This window comes from Melanerpes formicivorus, unplaced genomic scaffold (genome assembly GCF_026170545.1).
Source record: "Melanerpes formicivorus ecotype bairdi unplaced genomic scaffold, bMelFor1.0.p_v2 SCAF_10, whole genome shotgun sequence".
In the NCBI taxonomy this organism is placed as follows: Eukaryota; Metazoa; Chordata; class Aves; order Piciformes; family Picidae; genus Melanerpes; species Melanerpes formicivorus.
The window spans coordinates 11,894,160-11,920,148 of NW_027142362.1; the positions used below are offsets into that span (position 1 = coordinate 11,894,160).

Sequence of the window (25,989 nt, forward strand, 5' to 3'; positions counted from 1 at the left end):
ACTTAACCAACATAATGACTGCTGAATATTAAGGGAAAACACAAGAAGGTTACATGTTTGGTTGTCTAATATTCTTGGATTTGATATGAGTCACCACATCTGTCCATTAGTATCATCAACAGCATCCCAGTTTGTATGCACATTATTCACATTCCTCTCTGTTGTGTTTGCAGAAATGACATTTTACCCTTTTTTCTAAGGGTTACTTTTTGATTTTCATATTATTCGGTTGCATGAAGTTGCCCTTTACCAGTGGCTGAGGTTTATGAAAATATCACATACTTGAACATATTTTAGATTCCTTTTCCAGACAGAAAAGGTGTAACTCCAAGTGATGCCATTCTAAATCAGTGGGTTTTTAACAACCAGTAAATCTTAGAAACGAGTCCCCTCCATACAAGTACTACGATAGATTTCACCTACAAACATGATTTAAAATTTCCCCATGTCCATCCTTGCTTGATTTGTGATCAATTTCCAACATCAAAGAGAAATTTCTCTTCGGTTGAGATCACCGCCAAGTTCAATAATGTAATAAAATACCCTTCCTTCTTAGAAGTACCTAGCTAGTTATACTCCTAATCCTTCTCAAAACCATGATGTAATGTACACTATCTGACTTAGTTCCTATATGTGGAGTTAGTGAAAGTCTTTTTGTGTTCCTTTAGATTAATACAAGGATTTTTTCCAACGCCAACACAATTTGAACTCGTTCATTTGGATGCTTTCCATTTTTAAGCTTACTGTGATAGAAGAACCCTATGGGAAACCAAAAGAGAACCATCACCTTGAAAGACCGCAAGGCTTAAAAAAGGATGCTGTCATTCTGCCTTTTTGTTTGGGTTTGTTTGGGTTGGTTTGTTTGGGTTTTGGTTTTTTTTTTCCCTTTTGGAAATAGAACTAGCCTAGTAAGTAAGCATTCCAAATCCATTATTCTGTGTACATTATTGTTGCTGTTGTGAGAATAGAGAATTTTTTTTTTCCCTTTTTTTTTATTTATTTTTATGCCAGCTTTTATTGTGGAAACATATTTAGTCTGGTTTTATCAATCCTTGTTATGCTTGTCCTTGGAACATCTTTTGCGTATTCAAGGTTTGTAGTTGATGAGTTTGCTGTAAAAAAAAAAAACAAAAACAAAAACTGAAGAAAAAAAAAAAGAAGAAGAAAAAAAAAAACCACCACAAAAAAACAAAAAAGGAAACAAAAAAGGAAACAAAAAAAAATGTATTGTTTTTACAGAATAAATTTATTGGAATGTGTATTGGGAGTAAGGTTTGAGGTTGTAAGCAACTAAGTTAGCGTCATATTTGGCTTCATACGTGTAATAATGTGAGGTATTAATGTAAGTCAAGTATTAAAGCAAAACATTCTGTTAACATGAGTTGACCATAAATAGATACCAGTGCAGGTGAGATCTTTATTTTTTTTTCTGTACTTTGCCTTTTCTGGATAACAGGAGGTTATTAAATTCACCTTGAATGTACTCAAAGTTTCTTTAAAACCGTTCCAAGTAACACTGGAGGCTCAAATACCTGTTTGGGAGCCAGCGTGTCCTGCTCCAGCCCAGCGGCTCTGGGATTGTCTGTGGGAGGATGGACTGGGGTGGAGGCATCTCAAATTGTAGCCTGTGTGGAAGGAGCCAACAGCAGGGAGGCTGGGGGCTGGAGGCAATTATTGCTACATTCCTTTTAGCCAAGAAGCATTGCCTGAGGTGTGCTGTGGTTGTTTTCGACCTGCCCCTTTGGCTGGAGGTATAAAACCCTGGTACACTCCTCTGAGCCCTGCTCAGTATTCAACAGGAGAGCATTAAAGCATGAATTGCTCTGAAAGTGTCCCTGTGCAGAGTGCAATGCACTTGCACATCAGCTGATGCCCTCTTGTTCCTGATCAGGTTTAAAAAGAAAATTCAGTTTCTCTAAACCCAAACACCCAAAGTCAACATGCCGAAAGAAGGTGTTTCCAGTTAAAGTGTATCAGCTACCTTGATCTGTGAGAAAGGCACTGAGCGTACTGCTTTTAGTATAAATAAACGTCCAAGGCATAAATACTGTAACTGCAAACAGCAACAGAAGCTACACAAACCAAGGTTGCTGTATTTGCTGTACTCAAAGTAGCTGCGGAGAAGAACAGGGCCAAAACCCCTCCTCCTCTCTGGAAACACATGCTATGGTGTAAGACCCAATTCTTCAGGGTAATGAGCCCTCCATGCCCACTTCAGAAGTGCTAGTAAGCACACGCTTAACTTCAAGCAGATGAGCAGTCCTTGCAGAAGTGAATCCTTTAAAGAATTAACTAAACGATATGATTTGCTTATCATCTATGGAGTCTTACCGTACGAGTTGATTGCTTCTTAAAAGATCTCTTGGGATTTTTAACGAGGCTGACCCACAAGACATCCTTTTGACAAATAAAACATGTGCATGTGACAGAGTTATGTATGGTAATTTCTCACACTTCCAAATGTTGACCTTCACCTTCTACAGTAGCTGTGTATAGGAATTGCTAGCACTGATATTCCTCAGCGTGTGAAGGCTAAACAGTGACATCATTATTATGGTTTAACTTTGTGCAGTATTTCTAAGACTGTCAAAGCAGCTTGCTTAAAAATAGCTTTGGGAGCTAGCGACTCGCTGCAGCGCAAAGTCAGACGGTGAGAAGCGGTACTGAAGGCAGTCGTCTTTATTTTCCCTTTTGGAGTAGGATAAACAGAACAGCCCATGCAACTTGACACAACTCTGCGCTCTTACACATCTTACACGCTTCATCTGGCTTCCAGCTGAACAGTTCAGTTACATCCCAACTCAATTACCAACACCGCCAGGAGGAGGAGCTGCGCACGGTTGCGCTATTCTGGCTTTTCTTCTTGTTTTGTTTTCATAAAAAACTCTGGCTTGTTGACACACCTGTAAGCCAGCAGCTGGGGGAGAATCCCATACATTATGTTCAATACCAGGAAAAACTGTTTTGCTTCTTCAGGGACTCTGTAGATGTAAGGAGTTCGAGCATGAAGAGAAGCACCAATATGGGAGAACTGAGCCTGTGGTGTGCATATAATGTAGATATCAAAAAGAAAAGGTAAAGTCGATGTGTATTTTGGAAAGACAGCATAATCTGCATGCAAGTATGCATCTCCAGTGACATCTGCCAAGCCAGCCCTTTCATTCCAGAACTATCCATCATACTTTTGCACAGTGGTATAAAAATACAGTCTAAACTGAGATCATTGATATCTTGGTATAAGCAGCAGAAAGAGAACCATCAGTGGCATGGTAGGTTTGTTTTATGCACATGTTGGCACTGATCTTTACACCAGGTCTAGGATTTCACCCTTGGTTTATAGTTGACTATTCATACAACAGGGTCAGTGATCCTGCCCCAGGCGAATGGCTACTGCAGTGTGCACCACCAGTAGAGATCTGCACTCATAAGCCTCAGCCCAGCAGTGGGGGTAGGACTCACACCCACCTAGCTAGGAATGCTGGAGTGAGCATCGACAGGAAGCAGACAGACACACACTCTGAACAGTTAGAAAGTAAAATCTTGGAAGTTACCCAGTCTTCCAGATTCTGACCCCACAGCTCGTGACAGTTTCAGAAAACATCTGCACTATTTGGCTTTGGGGCTGGGGGTGGTTCTGAAGGTTAAGTTTAGAGTGGAGGTTATATGCAAAGCCAAGAGCACTGGGCTGAGACATATTTTTAGCATAAACAAGACACTTAAAGATAGAAGCACCAGGATAGTTGCTGTCTTTTGTCTCCATCTGTTACCTGCTATTTCAAGCCACAGCTCATTAACTATTGTGCATCCAGTGTTTTGTTATTATTTAGTAAGTCAGTAGGGGAGGAGCTCTGAGAAGCTAACCATCAATTTGATCTTGAGCAGACCTTGAGAAAAGGCCACCAGGGTTTTAGTAACTATGGCCAGATCATGTCCTCTGTTCTGGCTTCAGCAGGAGCTGGACTCCCAAAAAAACACACATTTGCTCACTTAGCAAAGTAGAAAGTGAAATACAGGGCAGGTACCTTAATACACACCCCTCTAGCAAAAGGTTAGGCTAGAACTATCCATCAGAACAGCAAAGGGAATTGGTTTTCAGGTGATTCTAATAACCTGCTCTGAACAGGGAGAGCTGATCTAGCAAACCTGAGTCGAGAAATGGAGTAATTAAATCAAATACAAACACTTGAGCAGAGCACCACTTAACATGCTTCTGTAAATAACTATTGCACAGTAAACATGTTCAGGAGCATGCTATCAGTAGCCTTTTTTTATATCAGCCTCCGTCTTGAGGCCTATTCTCACCTGTCTCAGGCAGGAACTGTCTTTGGCACCTGGGTGGTCTTGCTCAGATCTCTGCTACCTTTCCTTGCCTTGGGAGCTGGAGCATTAGGGCTCAGCAGTGAAGTTCTCTTGTTCTGTGAAGCAGCCATTTCCCAAGCAGAGAACCAGCCACCATCAGACATAAGGTAGGAGGTTTGGGTCTGTCTGATGTTCACTTAGACACTTAACAGCTTCCTGGCAGTATTTTAGAGCCTCTTGGGGTGAACAAAATGCTAAGCTATGAACTTCTCTGTGGAGGACTGCAAGCCCTGCATGCCTCTAAGAGTGGCCAGTGGTCTGTCACTGTAAGTTGATAGAAAATTCATAATAAGTTGAAGTAAACCTTGTCAACAAGAGATGTAAGGCTCTGCATCTGAGAGATACAGGTCTCCCACAGCTTCCTACATGCCTCCAAAGATGTAAGCCTTGTTGTGTGGCCTTGTCTCTTACAAGAGTAGCAGCACTGTGGTGATCTTTGAGCATTATAAAAAGAAAAAGGAGAAACATTTTGTTCTATTTATAGGCCAGGAAGATTTTTACTAGCGAATGATGCACTGTGTAATGAAATCATTGTTTATTAGACTTGTTTTTCATCACAAGACATTGCTTTTTCCTTTGATTAGTCACCTGGTTTTTTTACAGAACATTTTATTTGCCTGTGTGGAAGTTGTTCTAAATGTCATGTGTTTCCTTTTCATGACTGTACTCTGCTTCTGCAACAGTCCAGTCCTGCTTTTCTTTCAAGTGCCAGGCAGACTTGTACCAAGTCCATCATTTTAAGCAATAAGATAAGAGCTGTTAGTTCCTGCAGATCTCTGTGCCTGTTGTGCAGGAGGCTGTCACTGTGGTGAAAGCAGCCTGAGTCTGTTGTGTTACTTTGTTGTGATCAGGTCCTCTCAGCAACTAAGCCATTACTTGGTGCTTTCTGTTACTGAACCCTCTCATGGTGGACAATTTTGAAGATCAAACCCCTAAACCTCGGCTGAGAAATCAACCAAAAACTTTGAAGGTAGCCTTAACATGCAGCCTCTGTTAACCTTGGAGCCTCTGCCAGTCTGCTGATCAGGCTGTCCCACAGCAACTGGAAGCTGCCTGGTGCTGGACATGGCACTACTGACCTTAACAACTGCAATTTGTATATGCCTGCTACTCATGAAGATTCTTGCCTGTATCAAATAGGTTAGGTTTGGTTATTACTTGATTTTACTTTCTTTTTTTTTTTTTGCCTGTAACCTAATCTTAGGTAGTACTTCCAATATTTCTTACCTTGCAGTAAAGAAAACCCTTCAGCCAGGGACAGAGAAGGGCCTGGAAAAAGGTTGGGAGTCTTTCTTCACTCTGTGCCTTCTTTCTAAAACTAAATTCAGGCAAAGACTAACTTAGTGTGGAGGGATTTGGCCTAGATCTTCTGAGCCAAAGGAAAGTCATCAACTAGAATAGGAAGAGAGTAACCTAGAAACATGTTCCTTAGATTTAGGTTCTCCTGTAGACTAGAGCACTGCCACCAAAAATTGCAAGGATTAAGGAAAACAGATGGAGAAGGAGTAGAGAAAAGCTTGCCACACCTGAGAGAAGAGGGAAGTAGGCTATGGAGAAGTGGTGAGACGCAACAGTTTGGATTGCAGGGCTATGGTTATTCACACCTTCTCAGGTGGCTCACTTGCATAGAGCCCTTTGTGTAACCAAAGCTTCTGGTACTTTAGTCATGTGACATTTTAAAAGCTTCTTCCTGAAGCTTCAGAAGGCCTAATAAGGGTCACTACTTGGGTGTGGAGTCTGGATGCTGGTAACAGAGTAATTCAAGCTGAGAGCTAAATGGAATTTTGAACAGCAGTAAATGTTTCTTTTGTGTGTGAAAGGCTGGGCACTTTTAGAGGTTCTTAGTTTAAGTGCATCACACGGGATTTGGAGACTTGCTCATGTGAAAAGAGCATATCTCTTAATAATAGAAATAGTTACAATCTGGATGTTCTGCATCTGTAGGAGCAGTGCCCACTGTTTCCATTGGTAGCTATTTACCTTTATTGGACCTTTTTGAATAACAAAAAGCAAAATGTGTTTCAGTAACTACATGTTTTGTGTACCAGTTACAATGTTTTAAGTTAAGAAAGCAGTAGACAAACCTGGAAATGTGTTTTGTGCCTCAAAATGGCCAAAACCAAAAATAATACAGAAGTCCTCAATTCAGTGCCACATTTCTTTAGTTCCAGATTGCTCATAGTTCACCAAGTCCTATCAATTAATTCATGTTCAGATGTGGGATGACTGAAGTTCATTCTGCAGTACATTAATGTAAAAACAAACAAAAAAACCTCTCCCAAACTTAAAGAAATGGTCTGAATCGGAATAAAATGTGAGGAGTGTGCAGCGACACACAGTTCTCTTAATCAGTTTTTGTCAGCTTATGGCTTTTGGTTGTGCCTAGGACAAGGTTTAAAGAGGAAAATGATGAATTTTAAATGGTAGCTTTGGGTTGTCAGTAGCTTTCCTTCTCTAATGTGTAAATCGCCATTATCTTGAAGCCAAACCACAAGGGACAACGAGAGGGGTTTTAGGCTTCAGCAACAAGTATCACATGCACTAATCATGCAGCTAAAAGGTACAAAGTGCTGTTGAGAACAGTGTTTGCTGTGGGAAACATTTAAAAGAAAGAAAAACAAACAAGCAAACCACACACACACACACATAACAACAAAACCAAACCCAACAAACAAAACCAAAGCAAACCCCCCAAAAATAAAACCAACCCAACATCATCTCCAATCTCAGAGACTGAGCTCCTTCCTAAGTCTGCAAGGTTATGATGGTCAGCACACTGATTTCTGGTTTACCTTTCCTTCTGCTAAATAACCTTTGAAGGGGTAGTTTCTCTCCTGACTGTCTGGGCAGATCATGAACCTGAGTAGCCTTATCAGCAGAGAGGCTACTGACCCTGCCTTGCCTAGTTTAGCCAGCTTGTGGGTCTTTTTCTGATTAGATTTGGGCCACACACAGTTGTATATTATTTATGAGATGTCTGAGCATCTGAACCTCCTCATGATGTTTGCCAGCTTCTGAATTTTGATACAATTTAGCAATTCGAGGTTCTCCATAAACTGTTTAGTAAGGAAAAAAAAAAGTAATTCTCTGAGATAACTGCTCATAAATAACAAATAAAATGTCACTCCTCTCATCCTTGCTGGACAGTTGAGCTGGATTGTAGTTTGTATGCGTGACTGTTCTCTCGGGCCTGAGGAACAAAGTGTTGGGCTGTGTTTGTCTCATAGCAGTACTTGAATTACACTTGCTGCTGTGTCCCTATGCTCCCATTATTGTTGCAGGATTACATGTGTATTTTCTGCATTGTCTGGATGCTCAGAGCACATTTCAGTTCCTATGTACAGAACAAATCAATTGTCAGCATGTCTCAACTGTTCAATGGTCATTTGTATGTCAAGAGAAGTCATTTGCTGGTTCCTGTCGACTTTTCCTGGTTTGGTCAGTCTTGTAAGCGTCAGTACCCTCTACCAATCAATGCCAGTTGTTTATTTAAAAGACTCAGAAGAGAATGAGTTAAGAAAGTGTGATCATTAGTGTGGCTTCAGCAACACAAGCATATCTCAGTGTTACTGTGGTTTGTGGCCCAGGAGGTTCCTGGTGCTCATATCAACTGATATCACCAACTGATGCTGTTCATTTTGTGTGACTTGTTGATACTTTTTCCATTTGTATTTCTCAAACTGCCTGGTTGGCCAACAGATGTAATGGAAACAAAGTATTGTACTGTGCTGTTGTGTTTGGGGTTTATTTATGTGGTCGACTGTTAACAGCTTTAAGATAGGCTTCCTTTGTGGTCTCAGCTAAAGAGTGCCTAGTGCTTAGTAAGGTTTAAATCAGCCAAATAAAAAGATTCTGCAGGAAAGAAGTCTGCTGAAGCAAGTATGAAGTCACCAGAGACATGTAACAGGTTTGATTCTTCACTCACTTAAATTAGTTTTGTATGGATACAAAAGGTGATCTGAGTTACCAGGGTGTAAGCAATGCATGGGAAGATCAAGCCCTGAGCTCCCTGTTTATTTCATAGCTCACTGCTTATTAACTTCTAATTCAAGAGTGAACATTTTGCAAGGAAATACCTGAGCTAGTCCTCCAGCATATATAAGGGTTATATCAGGCATCCAGGAACAACCAGGTACCAGCAGGCCGTACAGAGCAATCACATGGTATGGCACAGAGTAGAACATGTATGCCAGCATCTGCATTTTAAACAGAAGAATTAGTTGTTTTGCAGTGTGAGGGAGATGTGTTTAAAAAGTAGCCATCTGCTGACTGAGGAGTTGAGACTATTCAAAGCCACACTCCTGGCAGCAATCATTCCCAGGCCTTTTTACAGCTCTATCTTAATTGAGAAATGGGTTTCACACCTGAATGCTGTTGAGTGGATCCAATTACCCTAAAGCCTCCAACAATAATGATGACTCTTGCCATTTTGCCCCACCCAAATCCACTTCATTCCAGGATGTGTTTGCCTACCCTTTTGCCATCTTGAGACCATGTCAGTAAGCATGGCTTGACCTAACTCAGCCCAACACAACAATATGAGTGTCCCCGTTGCTCTTTCAGCTGGGAGGTGTGAGATGCACCCAAGCCACCCTTTCCTGGAAAGAACAGGTCCAGCAGAGGTACTTGGTTTCTGCTTGTTGCCTCTCACCGTGTGGGGCCCTGTCCCCATGCAGCAGCCAGGGTTGCAAGAGAGTGGCAGCTTTGCAGCTGCTATGACTGTAAAGCACAACGTTCCCTTCTCTGCGACGCTTGTGTGAATAGGGTTTGTAAAAAGTGTCATGCTTCAAGGCATGTGTCATTGGTGACAGAAGCATAGATGAGTCTAAGGATGCTCCTTAATACTGCACCCCTTTTTGACCTGTTAATCCAGACTGAAAGTCTACTTGGCTCTTCTGAGGAATGGTCATAAAAAGCATGTGGATCTGTTTCATGGACTATATCAAAGGAAGGCTGAGTAACTAGAATGTGTAGAAGAGCTGGAACCCTGCAATAGCTGTAGTAGAAAACAGGAATTACCAGTGAACTTGCCTTGAAACAGTACTTCCCTTACTCATCTTGTCATCTGTGAAACCCATTGCATCATCTTTGCACCAGTTAACACATCACTTGGTAACACTCTATGCTCCCCAGTCAATGCTTTACCTGAAGCTTAGGATAGGCAGCAGGATCTTTTATGTAAGGCTCATGCAGCTGGATATATGACCGGCAGAGTTCAGCAGGGCAATCCAGAGCAATCTAAGGAGAATTTTTAAAACTTCCCATCAACAAAGAATCTGTTTTCAAAAGAGCTAAGCTGACACCAGCCCTAAAAATACACTAGTGGTCTGCTGCACTGCTACCCTGGAGGCTTGTTCCAAGTCTGTTGCAAAGGTGATCCATTCGATCATCAATTAAAAAGCTGAAATTCAGCTCAGAAGGGTTAAAAGGAGATGCTGACAGCCTGCTTTAAAGGTTTTGACTGGAAGAGAATTCAGTCACTTGGTTATGCTGAAGCAAGAGTATAATTGATACTGATTTGCTCTGATAAACAGATTTTAATTCCAGCAAATAAAGTTTCCAATGGAAAACCGCTCAAACGGTGGAAACCTCAGGTTAAGCACCCAAGTTTAGGATAGCCAGCTATAAATGTAGTCCAAGAAGGGCTGGATTGTGGCAAGGTAGCAGTGGAGAACAGTGCAGAGGGACAGGTGTTACTTAAAACAATTTTTGAAAGAGAGTAGCAAAGGAGAGATTATTGAATTTGATAGTAAGCACAAAGTTCCTAATAATATTAAGAGTGACCCAGTTGCAAAAATATTTCCTTTTCCTAGTAGCCCTTAAAACTACGAGAGAAAATGCTATTCTGAGTCAGCAACCCGTGCCAACAGCTGCCTCTGAAGGTGTTTTATGGCAAGGCATCACTAATGCCAAGTTTTCAGGACTGAGCAGGAAGCTTTGCACATTGTAATTTCATGGGTACGTGTTTTGTGACTTTGAGGGAGAAATGTGAAGGTTTACAAACAGTGGATATTCCTCCCTGTTCATTGCCAGTGTGGCATCCAAGAAGCAGGTCTGAGTGGACTATAATGCATTATGTTTTATTAGGTTTTCCATAAAACTGTGGCTACACAAAGATATTCAGTTGCTGCCTGTAAGCAATTCCTGTTTGGTGAAGGAAATACACAAGGAAATGGACAAGCTTTCAAAATAAACATCCTCTGAGATATGAAGAAGTGGGATTGCAGAACCAAGTGAGTCTTTAGACCATGAGAGTGACACTTCCCATGGTGAAATTGCAGGTAAACCAGCTGATTAATTTGCATCAGGGGTGCCCTGAGGTAGCATGGTCTATAAGAAATAAAGCAGGCTGTGACAAGTTAGACAAAAAAAAATATTTTTGAGAAGTTGTCAGAGAAACAGCAGAAGATGAGAGAGTAATGTGAGCAGCAGAACTACAAAAGGCCAGTCTGTGCTAGGTAAATAAAATGTTGCTTGGATACTATCATCACTGCTCGCTTGAGCTGTAGACAGAAAGGGATCTGCAAATCAAGCCAGCAGGCAGTTGCCTAAGACACCTAAACATCTGAGCTCTGATCAGAGTGATATACAACTTCCCTTCTGCTTAAGCAGAAAATGCTTTGGAGCTGACAAAGGACTGGATTTACCCTCTACTGGATTTATCTACATCAAGCGTTTTCTGTACTGATTAATTCCCTCAGAAATTTTAATTTAATCAACTATGCTTTAAAAAGCAAACATTTTAAAGCTGTCAGCTCTTGGTAAGTAGAAGCAACATGTTTAGGTAATGTGGGGAAAAAAAATCTCTTTTTGTTGGTTTTTTTTGGTTGGTTTGTTTGTTTTCAAGTGGCAATGTTCTCTTCTGTCTCATGCAGTGTAAATTAACTTGGCTTTCTGTACATGTGCCTCTCTGTTTAGAAGCACACAAGTACAGATTTAACTTAGTGTGTCCCCGTGTTCTTGGCCATAAACGTAGCACCAGACCAATGAAAACAGTTTTAAATCATGTTTATCTGCATGGGATGCTGGTTACCCTTGTGATTGTGCACTTCCTTTTGAAAACATGCTTTACACAGAGCAAAACGGAGAAGCAACGTGCCACTAAGTATCACGAAGAATAAATTTGCCCTTTTTTTCAATCCAAGGCCTATTTCAACCCTGAAAGTCACAGGATTTTCCTAGACTAAAATCGATGTACTTTCTGACACAGGCACAATGATTTCAAAGTCTGACTGAGAATTAGAGGTCAGAATATTGAAATATCTTCAACTTACCATGCCCCTAAATATGCAAAACCCCGTTGCTAGAATGAGGTACGCGGCTAACATTAAATCGATTGGTCGTCTTAAGAGTCCTTTCTTCTGGACCTCCTGAACCGCCTGCAACACAGAATGTTGACTAAGTACATTCTAGTTCCACATGTCCTGTATTTAATTCCAAATCAGTCACTACCAGAAGGGCAAAGTGATGAAACATTCTGATAGGTGCAGTTAGTCACATTACCCTATTGCTCCACTTATCTCACAGACAGAAAGTTTTCCACAGCTAAAAGGATGACTTCAGACTTTACAGGATACAGTGAGGAAAATTACTCTGAATAGTCTAGAAATCATAGATCCAACTAAAGCCACTGCAATACAGATTAGATTACTTTCAAAGCAACCTAAATCAAGTGATCACTAATTCTGCATCTGAATTAATTTTCCTCAGTGTCCCTATGTAAGAACCTTTGGAAATGTAGGTTTGTCTCAAATAGTTGAAGTTGAATTTAACACACTTTATATAAGGAGTATTTGGAGGGGTAACAAAATGAAGGTCCACCTCGTTATTAACAATGAGTGATGTTTTTCATCACCCTTTGACACTACTGAAATTAATGGAATACCACTGGAATAAAATAAAAGCTTTTCTGTGGCCAGCTGAGTTCTCTGCAGAGTTCAGTGAGCAAATAATACAACATGCAGACCTGGAAAATGTAATGTGTGTGCCTAGGGAGCATCTGAAAATCCTCCTTTCGTTCTTTTATCACTGTGTGCTAGTGATGCTCTGACAGACACTGAAGGTCTTGTTGGCATCTGGACCCAATCTGTTCTGTACCTCCTTTCATCAGCTCAGAACAGGAATCCCCTCCCATTGCTCTGCATCACAGGGCTGATGTGAGTTCACACCCCACAGCAGAAAAGGCCATAGAGATATTTAATATGGAAGATGGCTTGGTGCTTGGTTGCATGGTTTAGTTGATTAGGTGGGTTGGATAATAGGTTGGACACAATGATCTTGAAGGTCCCTTCCAACCTGGTCTATTCTAATTCTAATTCTATTCTAATTCTATTCTGCTTAGTAAAAGATCCATGGAAATAATTTGAGGTACATTTTCAGCCCCATGTAGTTACAGACAAAATTATAAGTACATCACACTATCTTTTGGTAGTTCAGTGGGAAAACTTCCCCATTTATATGTGTTACTCATTTCCTCTTCCTTTTCATTAGCCATGTGTTGGCATGAAGACAGCCAAAGAAAAACCTGATTTCCTTCCTGTTATACACTGGTGGAATTATCTCCAAAGCACGAAACAATAATTAGGATGTAGAGGCACAGTTAAAAGCACTCAAGATCAAGATACTCACAATGAAGTTATTGAAACAGGAGAACTGATCTTGCAGGCACAATTCCTGAGTAAGAACTGCAAGATCTGAATTGCAGATCAACAAAAATAAGGTTGTTATGAAATCTTTCATAAGACTGTTCATTGTTTTTCTTTTATAGGATCATTTTCAGGGAAAAAGAGAGACCTTTTGTTTGTTTTTCAAACACAGATACCAGGTCTGCAGTATGGCATCACTTCACAGTAGTTAAAATACTACTGTAGGAATGTTTATAATACTACCTGCAAAGAATGTCTGTATTCCTATGACAGACAAATGCCTCCTATGGCTGCTGAGCTGCAAGTCATTTTCAGATGTAGACTTCCTGAGGATAATGGAGAGCTTGAGTGTTGATACATTATCTTTCCACTTTTGTCCAAGTATGAAGCTTATATATATAAATGTATGTATCACTCCTCCTTTCAATAGGTCAATTAAATTAATGTGTGTATTCATTGTGATCACAAAGCTACAACAGAATGTTGTACTCAGAAGCTCTGGAGACAAAGCCAATATTGGTGAAAACCACCTTTGGTCCAATACAAGTTTGCAGAATTGCCAAGGTACAGAAAACTCACACCTCTTTTTCTCTGTGCATACATTAACACAAACAAATGAAAATACAATGCTTAAGAGAAAAAAAAAAAAAGGGGGAGGGGGGGAGGAAGGCAGAAGCAAGAATCTGAAAGCATGCAGCTGCTGACAGACCTCAGCTACACAGTACTTTTGCCTTACCTTTCTTTCACACAGCAAAGTCGCATCCATACATGCTAAAATGAATGACGTGTTAAGTACCCTGGCAGAGTAGAGATCACCTGCCACAGGTTTACCATTTACTGCAAACAGCATTGAACTCTGTATAGATCTTACCAACCATGCAGTTTCTTTATGTAGCAAGGAAGTATTTAGGCACACTTTGCAATTTCTCTCACTTCCAGGAAAAAGCTATTTTCCACAACTTCTACGAGGTTCCTTACATGATCAGTTGTAAGGGATTAGAATATTCTTGTGTGCAGTCCACAGAAGTCAGTCCCTTAAGGATTCAGGTGCAAACCTGAATTTATGTGTATTAATTTTGTTAATGGATTTCACATTACATTAAACTTTCCTGAGCTGCTCCACCTGGAGATAGATAAATCTGCTGAGCTTTCTAAACAATGCAGCACAGCTTGGTTTGATTCTAGAGGAGGGCATAGCTCCATCCCCCTCCCATGAATCCACTTCTGTCAGGAATCACAGAATCATTCAGGTTGGGAAAGATCCTCAGGATCCAAAACTTGATTACCTCTTCTCTGTCCTCACAGTGGTTTTATTTTTAAACTACCTGGTTTATAACATCCTAGCAATGAATACCTTGGCCAACAGAATATACCTTGCTTCTGTTGCTTTCATGTATGCCTTTTTCTACATACTTGCACTATTTTCTTCCTACATCTTTTAATACCAACTCTGAATAATGACAGCTAAAAAAAAAAAAATAGTTCAGTTTTACAGCTAAATTGCAAAGGATCTGTGGAAAAAGAGCTAAATATTTCCAGGACTTACAATGATTAGCTAACTGAGAAACTTAACAAATTGAGAAAAAATCATAAGGAATTTTAATGTATAAAGTTATTGAACCCAGATAGTTATTTGGGATATGGAGCATAAATTAGGTGTGAAGGTAAAAAATTACTTCTAAAAAAGGGGAACTACTTAGGAAGGGTAGGAGGCACCAGTGAAAGGAACCAAGGCTTGTTCCTATGACTTTCTGAGGAAGCAAGTTTAAATCTACACAAAAGGATTCACTACAAAGTGCAGTGTTACATTTTCAGATTGCCAGCTTTTTAGGCATTCTCTTTTTGAAACAGAATTAAACCCCTAAGCTTCCCTGCAAAATACACCAAAGTGCAGTATCAGACCCAGGTAAGCAGTTTAGCTCCTGGTAAGCATAGGAAACATGGCTAGATTTCCTCAAATAAGCAGTTCATCAACTATTTTCTGTAAGAGGCATTTCAGTGGTGTTCTCAGTAGTAGGAAAACAAACTGGGACTTCCATACAAAGGGTGTTCTCCCACTCCAGCAGGAGTAGGGAGGTGATTGCCCCCTTGTTCTCAGCTCTGGTGAGGCCACACATTGAGTATAGTGTTCAGTTTTGGGCACCTCAATACCAAAGAGAAGTCGAGGTGCTGGAGCCAGTGCAGCGGAGGGCAATGAAGCTGGGGAAGGGCCTGACGAATGAATCTTATGAAGAGCGACCGAAGGAGCTGGGGATGGTTAGTTTGAAAAAGAGGAGGCTGAGGGGAGACCTCATTGCTGTCTACAACTACCTGAAAGGACATTGTGGAGAGGCTGGTGCTGGTCTTTTCTCACAGGTAATTAGTAATGCAGCTTGAGGCCATTCCCTCTTGTTCTAACTGGGTAGGTTTAGACTGGACATGAGGAAAAATTCTTCCAGGGAAAGAGTGGTCAGGCATTGGAATGTGCTGCCCAGGGAGGTGGTTGAGTCACCAACCTTGGATGTGTTTAAAGGTCGTTTGGATGTGATGCTTGAGGATATAGTTTAGACATGAACCTTGTAAGAGTAGGATTATCAGTTGGGCTTGGTGATCCTTAGGGTCTTTTCCAACCTGAATGTTTCTGCGATGTATACATGGCAACAATGGCCATTACTACCTTTATCTGCACTTAACTTCTCTGTCCTGATTGCTCTGACAAATGTGTTTCTGTCCAGAATTAGTGATGCCTTTTAAGTAAATCAGCTCAAACTGCTTTGGGATGGGACATGTGTGCTGAGGGTAGGAGAGGGTTTGGCACCTGAAGTCTCTCACAGTTTGCTTTCATAGTGCTTTGCCCTGGAAGTGGCAATTCTGTAGCCGTTCTTCAAACTTCAGGAGGTGCAAACATCCGTCTGTACCTCTCTTTCCAACTGAAGAATCACAGATGAATAGCTGAAGGTTATCTTTCATACATTTCTGGGAAAAATCTGTCAGTACATCACCTGCTGCTATTCTATGTATAGGCTACACCACCTGCACACTGACTGCCTGTTAGCTATGGGATGGGAACCAACTCCTTCACCTGTGTCCATGTTATCAGTTAGAGAATGAGCCTGACTGAGACCTAGGAGCTTGTGATGCAAAAATATTGATTATATTACTTACAAGTGATATGGTGTGCTGTGGCAATAAACTGGCTTGTTTATAGCAATGAGGAGTTAAAGATGTGTTCTGTGCTTTATACTGCAGGCATATTTAAAGTACTTTTTTAATTAAAACAGTGCAGAAATTATTGTCACACTTTTTGATGACTCAGTTAATCTTATTACAGCCCAACTATTAAATTCAAAGACAAAGCCCTAAGGAGTTGTAACTAAACATTAGTTTTGCAGATTGATTTTATTTTTCCTAACTCTGTAAATCTTCATATCAATTAATGTACACTGTCTGACATGTAAAATCAAATAGTGCAGAAAAGGCATTAAAAAAATGTTAAATTGCATTAAATTCATAAGAATATTTTCCTGCAGATGTTCTGTAAGGACTTTGTGGTGCTTTGTGAAGCTGGTATATGCCAATATTTCCATCAGCTAAGAAACTGGAACAGTCAGAAACTAAATAGATAGAGGGTAGTAATACAATTACACCTAGAAATGAGTTCTTTAAATGTGAGATTCTTGTGCTTTTTCTTTATCCCACCACAACGAAATAGTCCTGCAGTATAGATATTTTTACAGTGTCTACACAGCCCAGCCTCCATTGTCATAACAGTGAACAGTCACAGGACATTCCATGCTCACCAAGGGATCTATAAAGCTCAGTAGAAACAGCAAAGCCTATTTCAGCCTTCTTAACAGTAGCCAGCACTTAAAGACAATAATTTACCTTGACTGGAGCGTCGCAAGGCGCCGAAGGTTGGTTATAAATCCGGAACCCAGCCCATATGGGAAGGCAAATATATGGTATGCTCAAGAAAAAAGCAGGGCACAATTTTGTTCCATATTTACCTGGTTAAAATAATGATAAGATGTATGGGAATTTGGAAGCTGTGTTGCAAAAGAGTTAAAAAGTATCCTATGTAATATTAAACCCAAAGCAGCTCTGGTAATGTAAACATAAAACATTAGAAATCGCTGTTAAAGCAGCACACAAATCTTGTGGAAAATCATGTGCTCAGTAGTGGTAGACTCACAGGTGGCAGAGATCCTATCAGACAGGAAACCATTTCAGAAATTAGGGGACAGGAAGCCACCTCTATCTGTAGTAGGCAATCCTATAGGATGGGACAACTTTGCACTCTCTTAATGGAACCTGCTTCAAATAGACACATTGGTCTTTAAAAATGGGGAAAAAAGAAATGTATACACTTTTTAAGATCTGAGTCAAAATTAGTTTTCAAAAAGTTCTGATTTCTCTCCAGGCCTATACTAATATTTGAGTACAAAACACAAATTCAGAGACCTATCCTCAGCCCAGGTAAGTCAGGAAAATCTGCATCTTTTACACTAGCTACTTGTGTTGTCAGAAAGGATGGCAGGAGGCATGCTCTTGAGAACAATTTTCTCAGCCTTCCCTAGAGGAAAGAGGAAGAGATATTATCTCATTAAATCTGACTCTTTTCTCTGTGGTGTGTGTGTATCTACTAAGGAGAGAACTAGACTGGCCCAGGCTGTGCTATGAATATTCCTCCTCTTGTTATAAAAAAATAGGGCCAGGGCAAGCTGACTACGAGACTTGGACACATGAAGATTTGTCTCAGTTGAACACTTGTCAACTTTGCATCAATTTAAGCTTTGTTAAAAAGGAAATATTTCATTTTCACCTGCCAGTAATAATGGTGTAGAAATTTTTATTACAGTTCTCAGCCTCTAGCAACACAGTTATGCACCACTTTATGTCAGAAATCCAGGAATGTTAAATTTGTTTTGAAAATACAGTAACTCCCAGATTGCACTTTTAAAGGCGATTTAGAAGCCCTTTGTAGAGTGTTTGAAAGTCAGACTATTAAGTAAATTGGAAACTTTATGCAAAGTAAGACTGATATTTTAATGATACCAAGAGACAGTTATTGTCTCATTGTGGAAATTAAACCTAGTTTGGATGAACTTAGGGGTATAACAGAAGACAATACTTTTCCCCCCTTGACAGAGATGTAAATTGAAAGGGTTTTGGTTTTCCTAGTCTCCATCTTCTCTTCTTCATATTTATATTCTGAAATATCTTGTTATCTCTTTTCTGATGTATCTAAAATTCTTCTTTCATGCTATTACAGGAAAGAATCAATACTGCAATAAGATATAGATAGCCTTATACTGAATTTAGGAAATGCTTCACAGGAAAAAGTCAGTCATATAAGTTGCATCCTTACCCACAATATTTCCAGGCATAAAGACAATGATGCTCATAATAATGGAACCTAGCCAGTAGAGGCCAATGGATCTATAGCTTTGTCTGTTTAAAAAAAACAACAAACCAAGATGTAATTATTGCACTAAAAATCCCCTACCCCAAATCACTCTCAAGTATTATACTAACTGCCATGTTGTATCGTAGTAAGTAAAAGTTTCAAATCTGTACTACAAGTCAGTAGTGAATTCTTGCTCCAGAAACCCTGCATTCATTAATGTGTAAGAAGGTTCTCACATGAACAGTACAGGATTTGTGCACACTCAGTGTTTTGCTGTTATGTTTCACTCATCTGAAGGCTGAGTGCACGATTTTGCACATTACAGGTTGTACAACAATAGAGAGGAATTAGTAATTAATACATATTTAATTCTGGCAATACATCTACTAGCTGTGGGTACATTAACCTCTGGAATTTAAGTACTTGTTTTCTCAAACTATTTATTAAACAGCAAGAAAAAACTAATCTCTAGAAATAACCATTTTCTCTTAAGCTGCATGATACTCTCTAATATGGATGAGAGCTCATTATGATGCTAATAGAAAATATGTTACTTGGGGAGGAAAAAAATAGGGGTTTTCACATGTGATTTTGACATGCATCTCCTTTAAGCTTTCCTTCTAATTAACACACAGCATGCACATAGGCTGTATTCTCTGCTGCAGAGTGACAAGACAGACTACAACTCAATGCATTTGCTGGGTTTATTCAGCTGAGAGAAAGGGTAACTTGGTGAGGGTACAATTTCTGAAAGTAATGACATTTGAATTGTGTGGCTTTGGCCTAAGACATGAAACATTCCTGAAAAAACCTCTGGATACTGCATAGGTTATGTGAGAATGCAAGCCAAGTAAACAGTACACAAAGCAAAATTACTCACTCCCATGCAATAGCTGCCACCATCAACAGATACATCAGATAATGAGCAGAGCCATCCCAATAGCAGATCACATGGCCATAGGCAGTGTTCAGATAGGGTTCACCCTATGGAACATTTATTTTGAAAAAGATACCATGATTAGAGGAATAATAACAAATAATTAATAAAGAACAGCAGGAAGTCATTTCAGAAAAGTAGTAGATGTTCTTTCCATTCAGAGCTACAGTTTTTGACTGACAATACATGTTTCCAAAGCACAACCTTGCTTTAGACAGGGTCATGTATAATTAAATCAGTTCTACAGTTGCAAAATAGGGTGCAATATGGAAGAGAAACAGTTACATATGACTGCCAGAATTATTATGCTACATTAGGAAAAGAATGCTTTTCCATACTTTAGTGACAAAAGCTACAAAATAAAGATGTATTTAACATGGAACAAAAAAAAAGATACATTTAGCAACCCAGGGATCTACAGCAGTATTGCACATATTGATGGCAGTATATAACCTTGTAAGGGCCAACTCACTTCATGCTAAGGTTCGCGGAATCTTTTCAATGACTTCAGTGACTTTCACATCAAGCACTTACTGAGCTATTTTTGGTGGATGTTGATATTCAGCAGCCAACAGATTCTGCTGACTGGGTATCTGGCATCACATTTTTTTTAACTCTACTTTAATTCCTTTTACTACAGTGATTAGGCAAAATAAAAGAGCAATTTTGTTTATTTCTCGGTAACACATTTGAGAACTGAAGTACTCATCCCCTCCTCACCCACTCCTGAGTGCTCTCTATGGCTTTCTACAAATCTGTACAGTCTAGTCAATTCCCACAGATGTTAGTACAGAACAGCATTACTGAAACTAAGTGAAATAATATTGGAGCTCAAAAGGAATGGTATTTTTCCCAAGTGAATCAGTGATTTCAAGTCAGTGAAGGTTCTGTCCACAGCAATAATGAAACAGGACAATGACCAAACTCAAAAAGATCCCCTTGCATGTGCAAATGGCTATTTTTCTGTGATAAATACTACACCAAGTTATTTATAGTAAAGATTTTGTTTACATTTGTAAGCAAAACTATTGTTTACCTCTCTCAAGTAATGAGTCATGAATCCATCAATAATACCATCCTGTTCCAGTCCAATTATTAGATTCACTACACTGGTAAAGGCAAATACAGCATAAACTGTAAAGTGAGAAAAAATAACACATTAATAAAGATTTGGCATCACACAATTGCTTCACAGTCTGATAAATTCAGTCTGGCAGAGATCTATCGAACTAGATGCATCCACTTCAAGGTCACAGATATCTGAAATACAGTATGACATTCCCCCATAGCTTGGTACTTTTAATTAGTGGTTAGACAACAAAGTTCTTAGGAAGCTTTTCCTGGAATGTGAAATTCTGCAGAGCTGTAGGCTCTGCTTCCATGGAAAGCCAGCGTCTGCTGAAGAGACTACGCAGCCTTTCTAAAATCTTGGTCATGCAAAGTATACAATCTTGACTGTACTGATCTCTTGGAAAGGAGATGGAGAGGGAAATGTGACTTGCCATTTTTGGCAGTGAGCAAGGCAAACTGCATTAGCCACATCAGTCCATAGGAGATCTACCTGAAAAGTTAGCAAGTCACTCCTTTGAGACAGGAAATTCATTTGTTGCAAGCTTAGGTTATTTATTTCCTTTTCCTTCAGCATGAACTGAGAGTTTACAAACTTGTGCAAAACACCAGGGACAGACACCTTTGAGTTGTAATGAGGAGGAAGACAAAGGGCAAATACAAGTGATGTGTATGCTGCTCCGTCTATCAGCCCATCCTGCAAAGTTCCAAAACCCAGCAGTGTTTCTTCTTCTAGATTTTTGCTGTAAGGTAACCTAGATTTAAGGTTTACTTTTAAAAGGTAATTAATACCTCTATTCTCTTGTGGCAAAGTATCAATACCGAAACGTTTGCCTGAGTCTGCAGACAGCCTGAGCCAGTAAGCTGGGGTGGTTTAAACTTTCTTGTATATCATAAAAGTGAGTTAACACAGAAGCCTAATAAAAATGGTGGAATCAAGGAATTCAGTCATAGGAACAACCAAGCCATGGAGGCCATTAATCCAAAAGAGCAAAAAAATCCCAGATGAGATATGCATGAGAGGTCTACTGTGGTGCCTAAGTCCTAATACAAGCAGGATCCTAACAGAGCGGGTATGACCACATTCCGAACACTTTCACAACCCAACCAGGGTGTTATCCTTTTCACACAGGCAGTGTGGTTGTCCCTAAGCTGGATGACTTCATTGAGGAGAATAACAATTTTCAAAAGAAGCATTATTTTTTCCTCGTATTCCCCCCCAGACTTTCTTTCTTTCTTGGGTCTTTAGCACCTCACCAGGCTGGGTGTTCAATCTGAAATAACAGTCTTATAATTTACACAAATGAACATGTTCAGAATTCAGCTTCATCATTACAAAGACATACCATAAAAAAGAGGGTCTTTCGGTGGTTTTCTTTTGACAAGAAGACGAGCCAGCAGAGCGATAAAAAGCAGGACCAGCAATCCAACTGCAACAATTGCCCAGGAACTGTAACAGTATTAAAAAGAAAAATCATTTAAAAGAAAGACAGAAAAACAGATAGAGTTTTGCTTCTTCAGCTTTTCTTGTCAGCTATCCTCAAATGCACAAACTCATAAAGGAACTTTTAATACTTTAAATTACTGTTTTCCAAGTCCAATGCATAGACTGTTGTAGTAATAATTTTACACTTTTGCAGAATTTCTGTGATCGTTAAAAAAAGAAAGAGAGAGAGAGAGAATACAAAACCAGCTAGATAAGCAACATATTTGGGAGTCTAGATTTGTCCAAATAAAATAAGTTTCCCACCATTTTTCATACTAGTATGAAAACTGAAGGGCCAAGGAGAGGTGAAAGTCACGAACAGTTTTCAAGGCCAAAACGGACCATTAGGGACATTTAATCTGACCTCAGCAATGAATTATCCGCTCAGGAAACTACCCATTCACAAATAAAACACATCAATCCCACAGAATAGGAATAGCAGTGTGAAGCACCCATGATCGATATAGGTTTCATTTCCAGTTATGGAAGTGCTACCAAAGCTCTCTCCAGCCCTATAAGACAGGGTCATTTTGGGGGGTGGGGGAAGGCTGGGTGTCAGTAATCACTGCAGGTGGGCTCTGTCAAGAAAGACCTTCACTCAGTAGATGGGGCTATAATGGTAGCACATATAAAGTGGTATTAGAGGAAAGCACAGAAATCTTCAGTATAAAGCAAATTTGTCTAATCCTCAAGAAAGTGCAAGTTTTAAAACTTAGTTTGAAAGTGTGTAAATTTTATTTAGTTCTCTTTAAGACAGACTTTCCTTTTCAGTGTTCCCTCTTGTGCTTGTGCATGGGGCAAAAAAAAAAGGAGGGGAAAGTTAGGTAAAGCTCAGAGGCATGAGCTGAAATTATTTGGCTCATGGTTTTATACATGACACCACATCGTGTGTCAAGAAAACAAATTGTGTCCAAGCAAGTAATACTGCTGTGATAATTTCAGACTTATTGGAACTTGACTTAAAATTATTGCAAAAAAATTTGCAAGATGAAATATTTCAGAATATACACACAGATAATATCTGAGCCAGGATGAGGAGTACTAGCTTGTTGATTTATTTTATGTTTTGAATTTTCTGCTAGTCTGTTTTCCCAGTGATGAATTTCTTCATACCATTACAGCTGTTAATGTTGCAGTGACTTTTCACTGCAGTCTATCAATTTGAAATAAATACTGGCAATGACTCAAGGAAGTCAGCATGTGTTATTTGGCATTTTTCTAGCAATGAGAAAGACAAAATTAAGTTATTGTCCAGAAGGACAAAAATGAGGAAGGAACAGATGCAGCAAAGCATTAAAAACACAAAGTCAGTATTTCTGCAGCAAAGCTGCAAAACATCCCGGGCTGTGGTGTCACAAAATACCACATGGACCATTAAGTACATTGTTTTTCCACGAGGAAAGACCCTTCTTTTCTAGACCTGCGGTTTATCTTGGGTTTTTTTATGGCAGAGCGAGCGCATATGGACATTTTCGGTTAAAGCCGGGGAGTCTCAGGCGGTGCCCTGAAGCGTGCGGCTCGGGAGGTGTCAGAGCCCGATGCGTTCTTGCCTTCATTTTTAAGCAGAATGGGATTTCCCCGATCGCCTTGATAGGGGAGCTAGAAAGAAGCCGCCGAGCCCCTCAACAGCCTTCCGCGCCCTCTGCCCCGAGATTCAGGGCACGGTGCGGAGCCAGGCGATACCTTCCGGGCTCGTTTGTCCTTTCGGCGTCACGAGCCGACCCCGCCGGCGAGTCGCGTACGGGAGTGGCAGTGACCCGAGCTCTGGGCACCCCGGGACACGCTTCAGGTGATGCGAAACCGACAGTTTTAAGGGTTCTGGGCGGAGCGGTCAGGCTGGGCTTCCGAGCCAGGTTCCCACTCACGTCTCCCCGGCTGCATCCCGGCACGGGTCCGTAAGAGGATCCGGGAGTGGGTCTCCATCTTCCACTCTAGTGGCTCCCTGCCGGCGCCCAGCCGCCCGCGGCGAGGCCCGACCCTCGCCCTTCTCTGCCCTGCTCCGCCTCTCGCCCCGTGCCGCTCAGCCCAGCGGCCGCAGCTGCCCTCTCCTTACCCGCCGCTAAAAATACCCCACCGGGCTCCCCTGACCACCCGCACCTCTGTCACCCCCGCCGCCCGCCTGCTCCCCTACCGGACTCGCCCGCCTCACCTGCCGACGGCCGCCAAGCAGTTGAAGAGGTACGTGACGGGGATGGCTGTGAGGGAGAGGACGAAGACGCCGGTGGCGGCCGAGGCGCTCATCCCAGCGGCGGGAGGCGCCGCCTCACCTCAGCCCTTCCCGCCTGCGGCCCCGCCGGCCTCTGCCCGCCGCTCGCCGCCCGCCCCATCGCCGGCGCGCGCCCCCGGCGGGCCGCCCCGTCCCGCCCCGCGCGGGAAAGGTTAAATCCGCCTCAGAAACCGGAGCCGCCCGCAGCTCCTGCTGCGGCTCGGGGAGGGTACCGGAGCTTTCAGGCTTGCCCTGGGAGTCGCCCCACTGCCCCTCGGCCCTGCCCTGGGAGTAGGGGGCGGCCCGAAACGCTATGTTCGGGGGGGATGCCCGCACGGGGCTGTGGGCGTGGGGCCAGTTCCGCGGCGACGGGGAAAGAGCGTCCGCCGGTAACCGCCAGCGAGCGGCAGCGGCCGCTGAAACGCCAAAGTGACCACTGCAACAGTTGAGCTATGCGTTGGGAAAGAGGTTTCGCACGTTAGTCGGCGGTGACTTGGCAGTTCCGGGCTTACAACCGGGCTCGATGGTCCAACATCCACGAGTCCGTGATGCCGTCCTGCAGGTGGATGCCGTCGTGTGTGCGGTGTCCCCCAGCAGCCATCAGTTTTTATGGGAGGTGGTAGATAGAAAAGAGGTTTCCGCGATCTGACCTGTGCAGGAGTCTCTCAAAGAAACCCATCCGAAAGAATTACGCATCTCTTTTGGAATCAGAATTTACCTAGAGTTTTAAGAACAAGGACCTTAACATTTTTTAAATGTTTTAATTTGAGAACTTACATTTTCCATTGAAATGTCAAAAAATCCCCAGATATTAGGGCATATGTTTGGATTTATCCGGCAGCACTTTTTTTCTGGCTTCAAACTATACATGAGCATCAACACTAAACTGTTAGTGTGCAAACAGAGCTGAAATGTGCCTTGTGTGCGAGGCAAGCAGACATGAAAGCCACTGTTCCTAGAAGCTGCTGAGCATTTAAATCCAGGACATTTGCCAGACAGTGCACTTTTAGTCTGCCAGGCAGGCTCTTTCTAATAGAGATCACGAAGTATTAACATTATAAATATACCCACCTGCAATAACCAGCACAGTTCTGATTCCCTTGTATTGAAGTGATACAAAGGAGGACTGCTAAGGTGGCTGCTAAGGCTCTGTCCATCAGGAAGAGGCTGTAGAGCTAAGTATTTGAGTGCTCTCCATAAATACTTGAGAAGTTAAACCAAGGAGAGGGAGGAATTCTTTAATTTGAAAGGCAAAGCCGTGAAGAAACTTTCACTAGTTTTTGGAAATAGATTTTTAGTTATGAGCAGTAAATTGTCTTCTAAGTCTTTTAAAATAAGAGTAATTAATTAAAAAAAAAAAAAGGCCAAAGCACCAGTTTTAAGATATTATTTGTTAAGTATAAGCACTAGACTAATGGATGTGATTGCCTCTAGCAGAACTTGACAGCCCAGAATATATGTCCTATGTGTTATATATAAACATTCTTGCATAGTTATCTCAAATGAGAAAGGTTTAGAATGCAGCCAAAGGTACATGAATGGGTTAAATCATGCTCAATCAAACTATCTGGTAAAAACATGATGCAACTCCTAAAAGTAATTTAGTCCATCCAAGTGCCAAAATTGCCTTTGGATGAGTCAGGGCTAAATTTACCATTTCCAAATGCCTACCTTTCAATGAACAGCCCGTTCACTTCTCAAGCTTTCAAATGTATAGGCTGCTTATTTGTATGCAGCTGCCACAGTGCAGTCTCAACACACAACTCAAGCTTTCCTTCTTAATTCCTATGTCCATTAAGACAAAACTTTATATGAGAAACTTCTTCCTTCCCAACCTGCCAACATGTTCCAGCACTGATTTGCAGCAGGCTTGTTGAGTCCTATTTCAGCTTCTAAGTTGGA

The 25,989-nt window shown here is 41.1% G+C and overlaps 2 protein-coding genes across 2 annotated transcripts in view; one reads left to right on the plus strand and one right to left on the minus strand.

The window, feature by feature from the left end:
* HDGFL3 (HDGF like 3) overlaps positions 1-1,483 on the plus strand; it is a 38,155-nt gene extending 36,672 nt beyond the window's left edge. Inside the window, exon 6 of the mRNA XM_068143687.1 lies at positions 1-1,483. Within this exon, the coding sequence (XP_067999788.1) occupies positions 1-6 (6 nt within the window). The 3' untranslated portion in view covers positions 7-1,483.
* Positions 1,117-24,240, minus strand: TM6SF1 (transmembrane 6 superfamily member 1). The gene is made up of 10 exons (XM_068143686.1): positions 24,031-24,240; positions 21,742-21,845; positions 20,364-20,461; positions 19,271-19,374; positions 18,352-18,434; positions 16,869-16,990; positions 11,634-11,738; positions 9,505-9,597; positions 8,436-8,555; positions 1,117-3,037 (listed from the first exon to the last, which is right to left on the minus strand). Exons 1-10 carry the CDS (start codon positions 24,120-24,122, stop codon positions 2,846-2,848), a joined length of 1,113 nt encoding a protein of 370 aa, XP_067999787.1. The 5' UTR covers positions 24,123-24,240; the 3' UTR covers positions 1,117-2,845.
* Positions 24,241-25,989: the final 1,749 nt, after the last annotated feature.

What these genes read in the sequence shown, in the direction of transcription:
- TM6SF1 (XM_068143686.1), bottom strand. Translation starts at nt 24,122, where the DNA reads ATGAGCGCCTCGGCCGCCACCGGCGTCTTCGTCCTCTCCCTCACAGCC. An exon ending in TGCTTGGCGGCCGTCGGCAG is followed by an intron (nt 21,846 to 24,030) that starts GTGAGGCGGGCG and finishes ATACTGTTACAG; the next exon opens with TTCCTGGGCAATTGTTGCAG. An exon ending in CTTGCGACGCTCCAGTCAAG is followed by an intron (nt 11,739 to 16,868) that starts GTAAATTATTGT and finishes TCTGTGTTGCAG; the next exon opens with GCGGTTCAGGAGGTCCAGAA.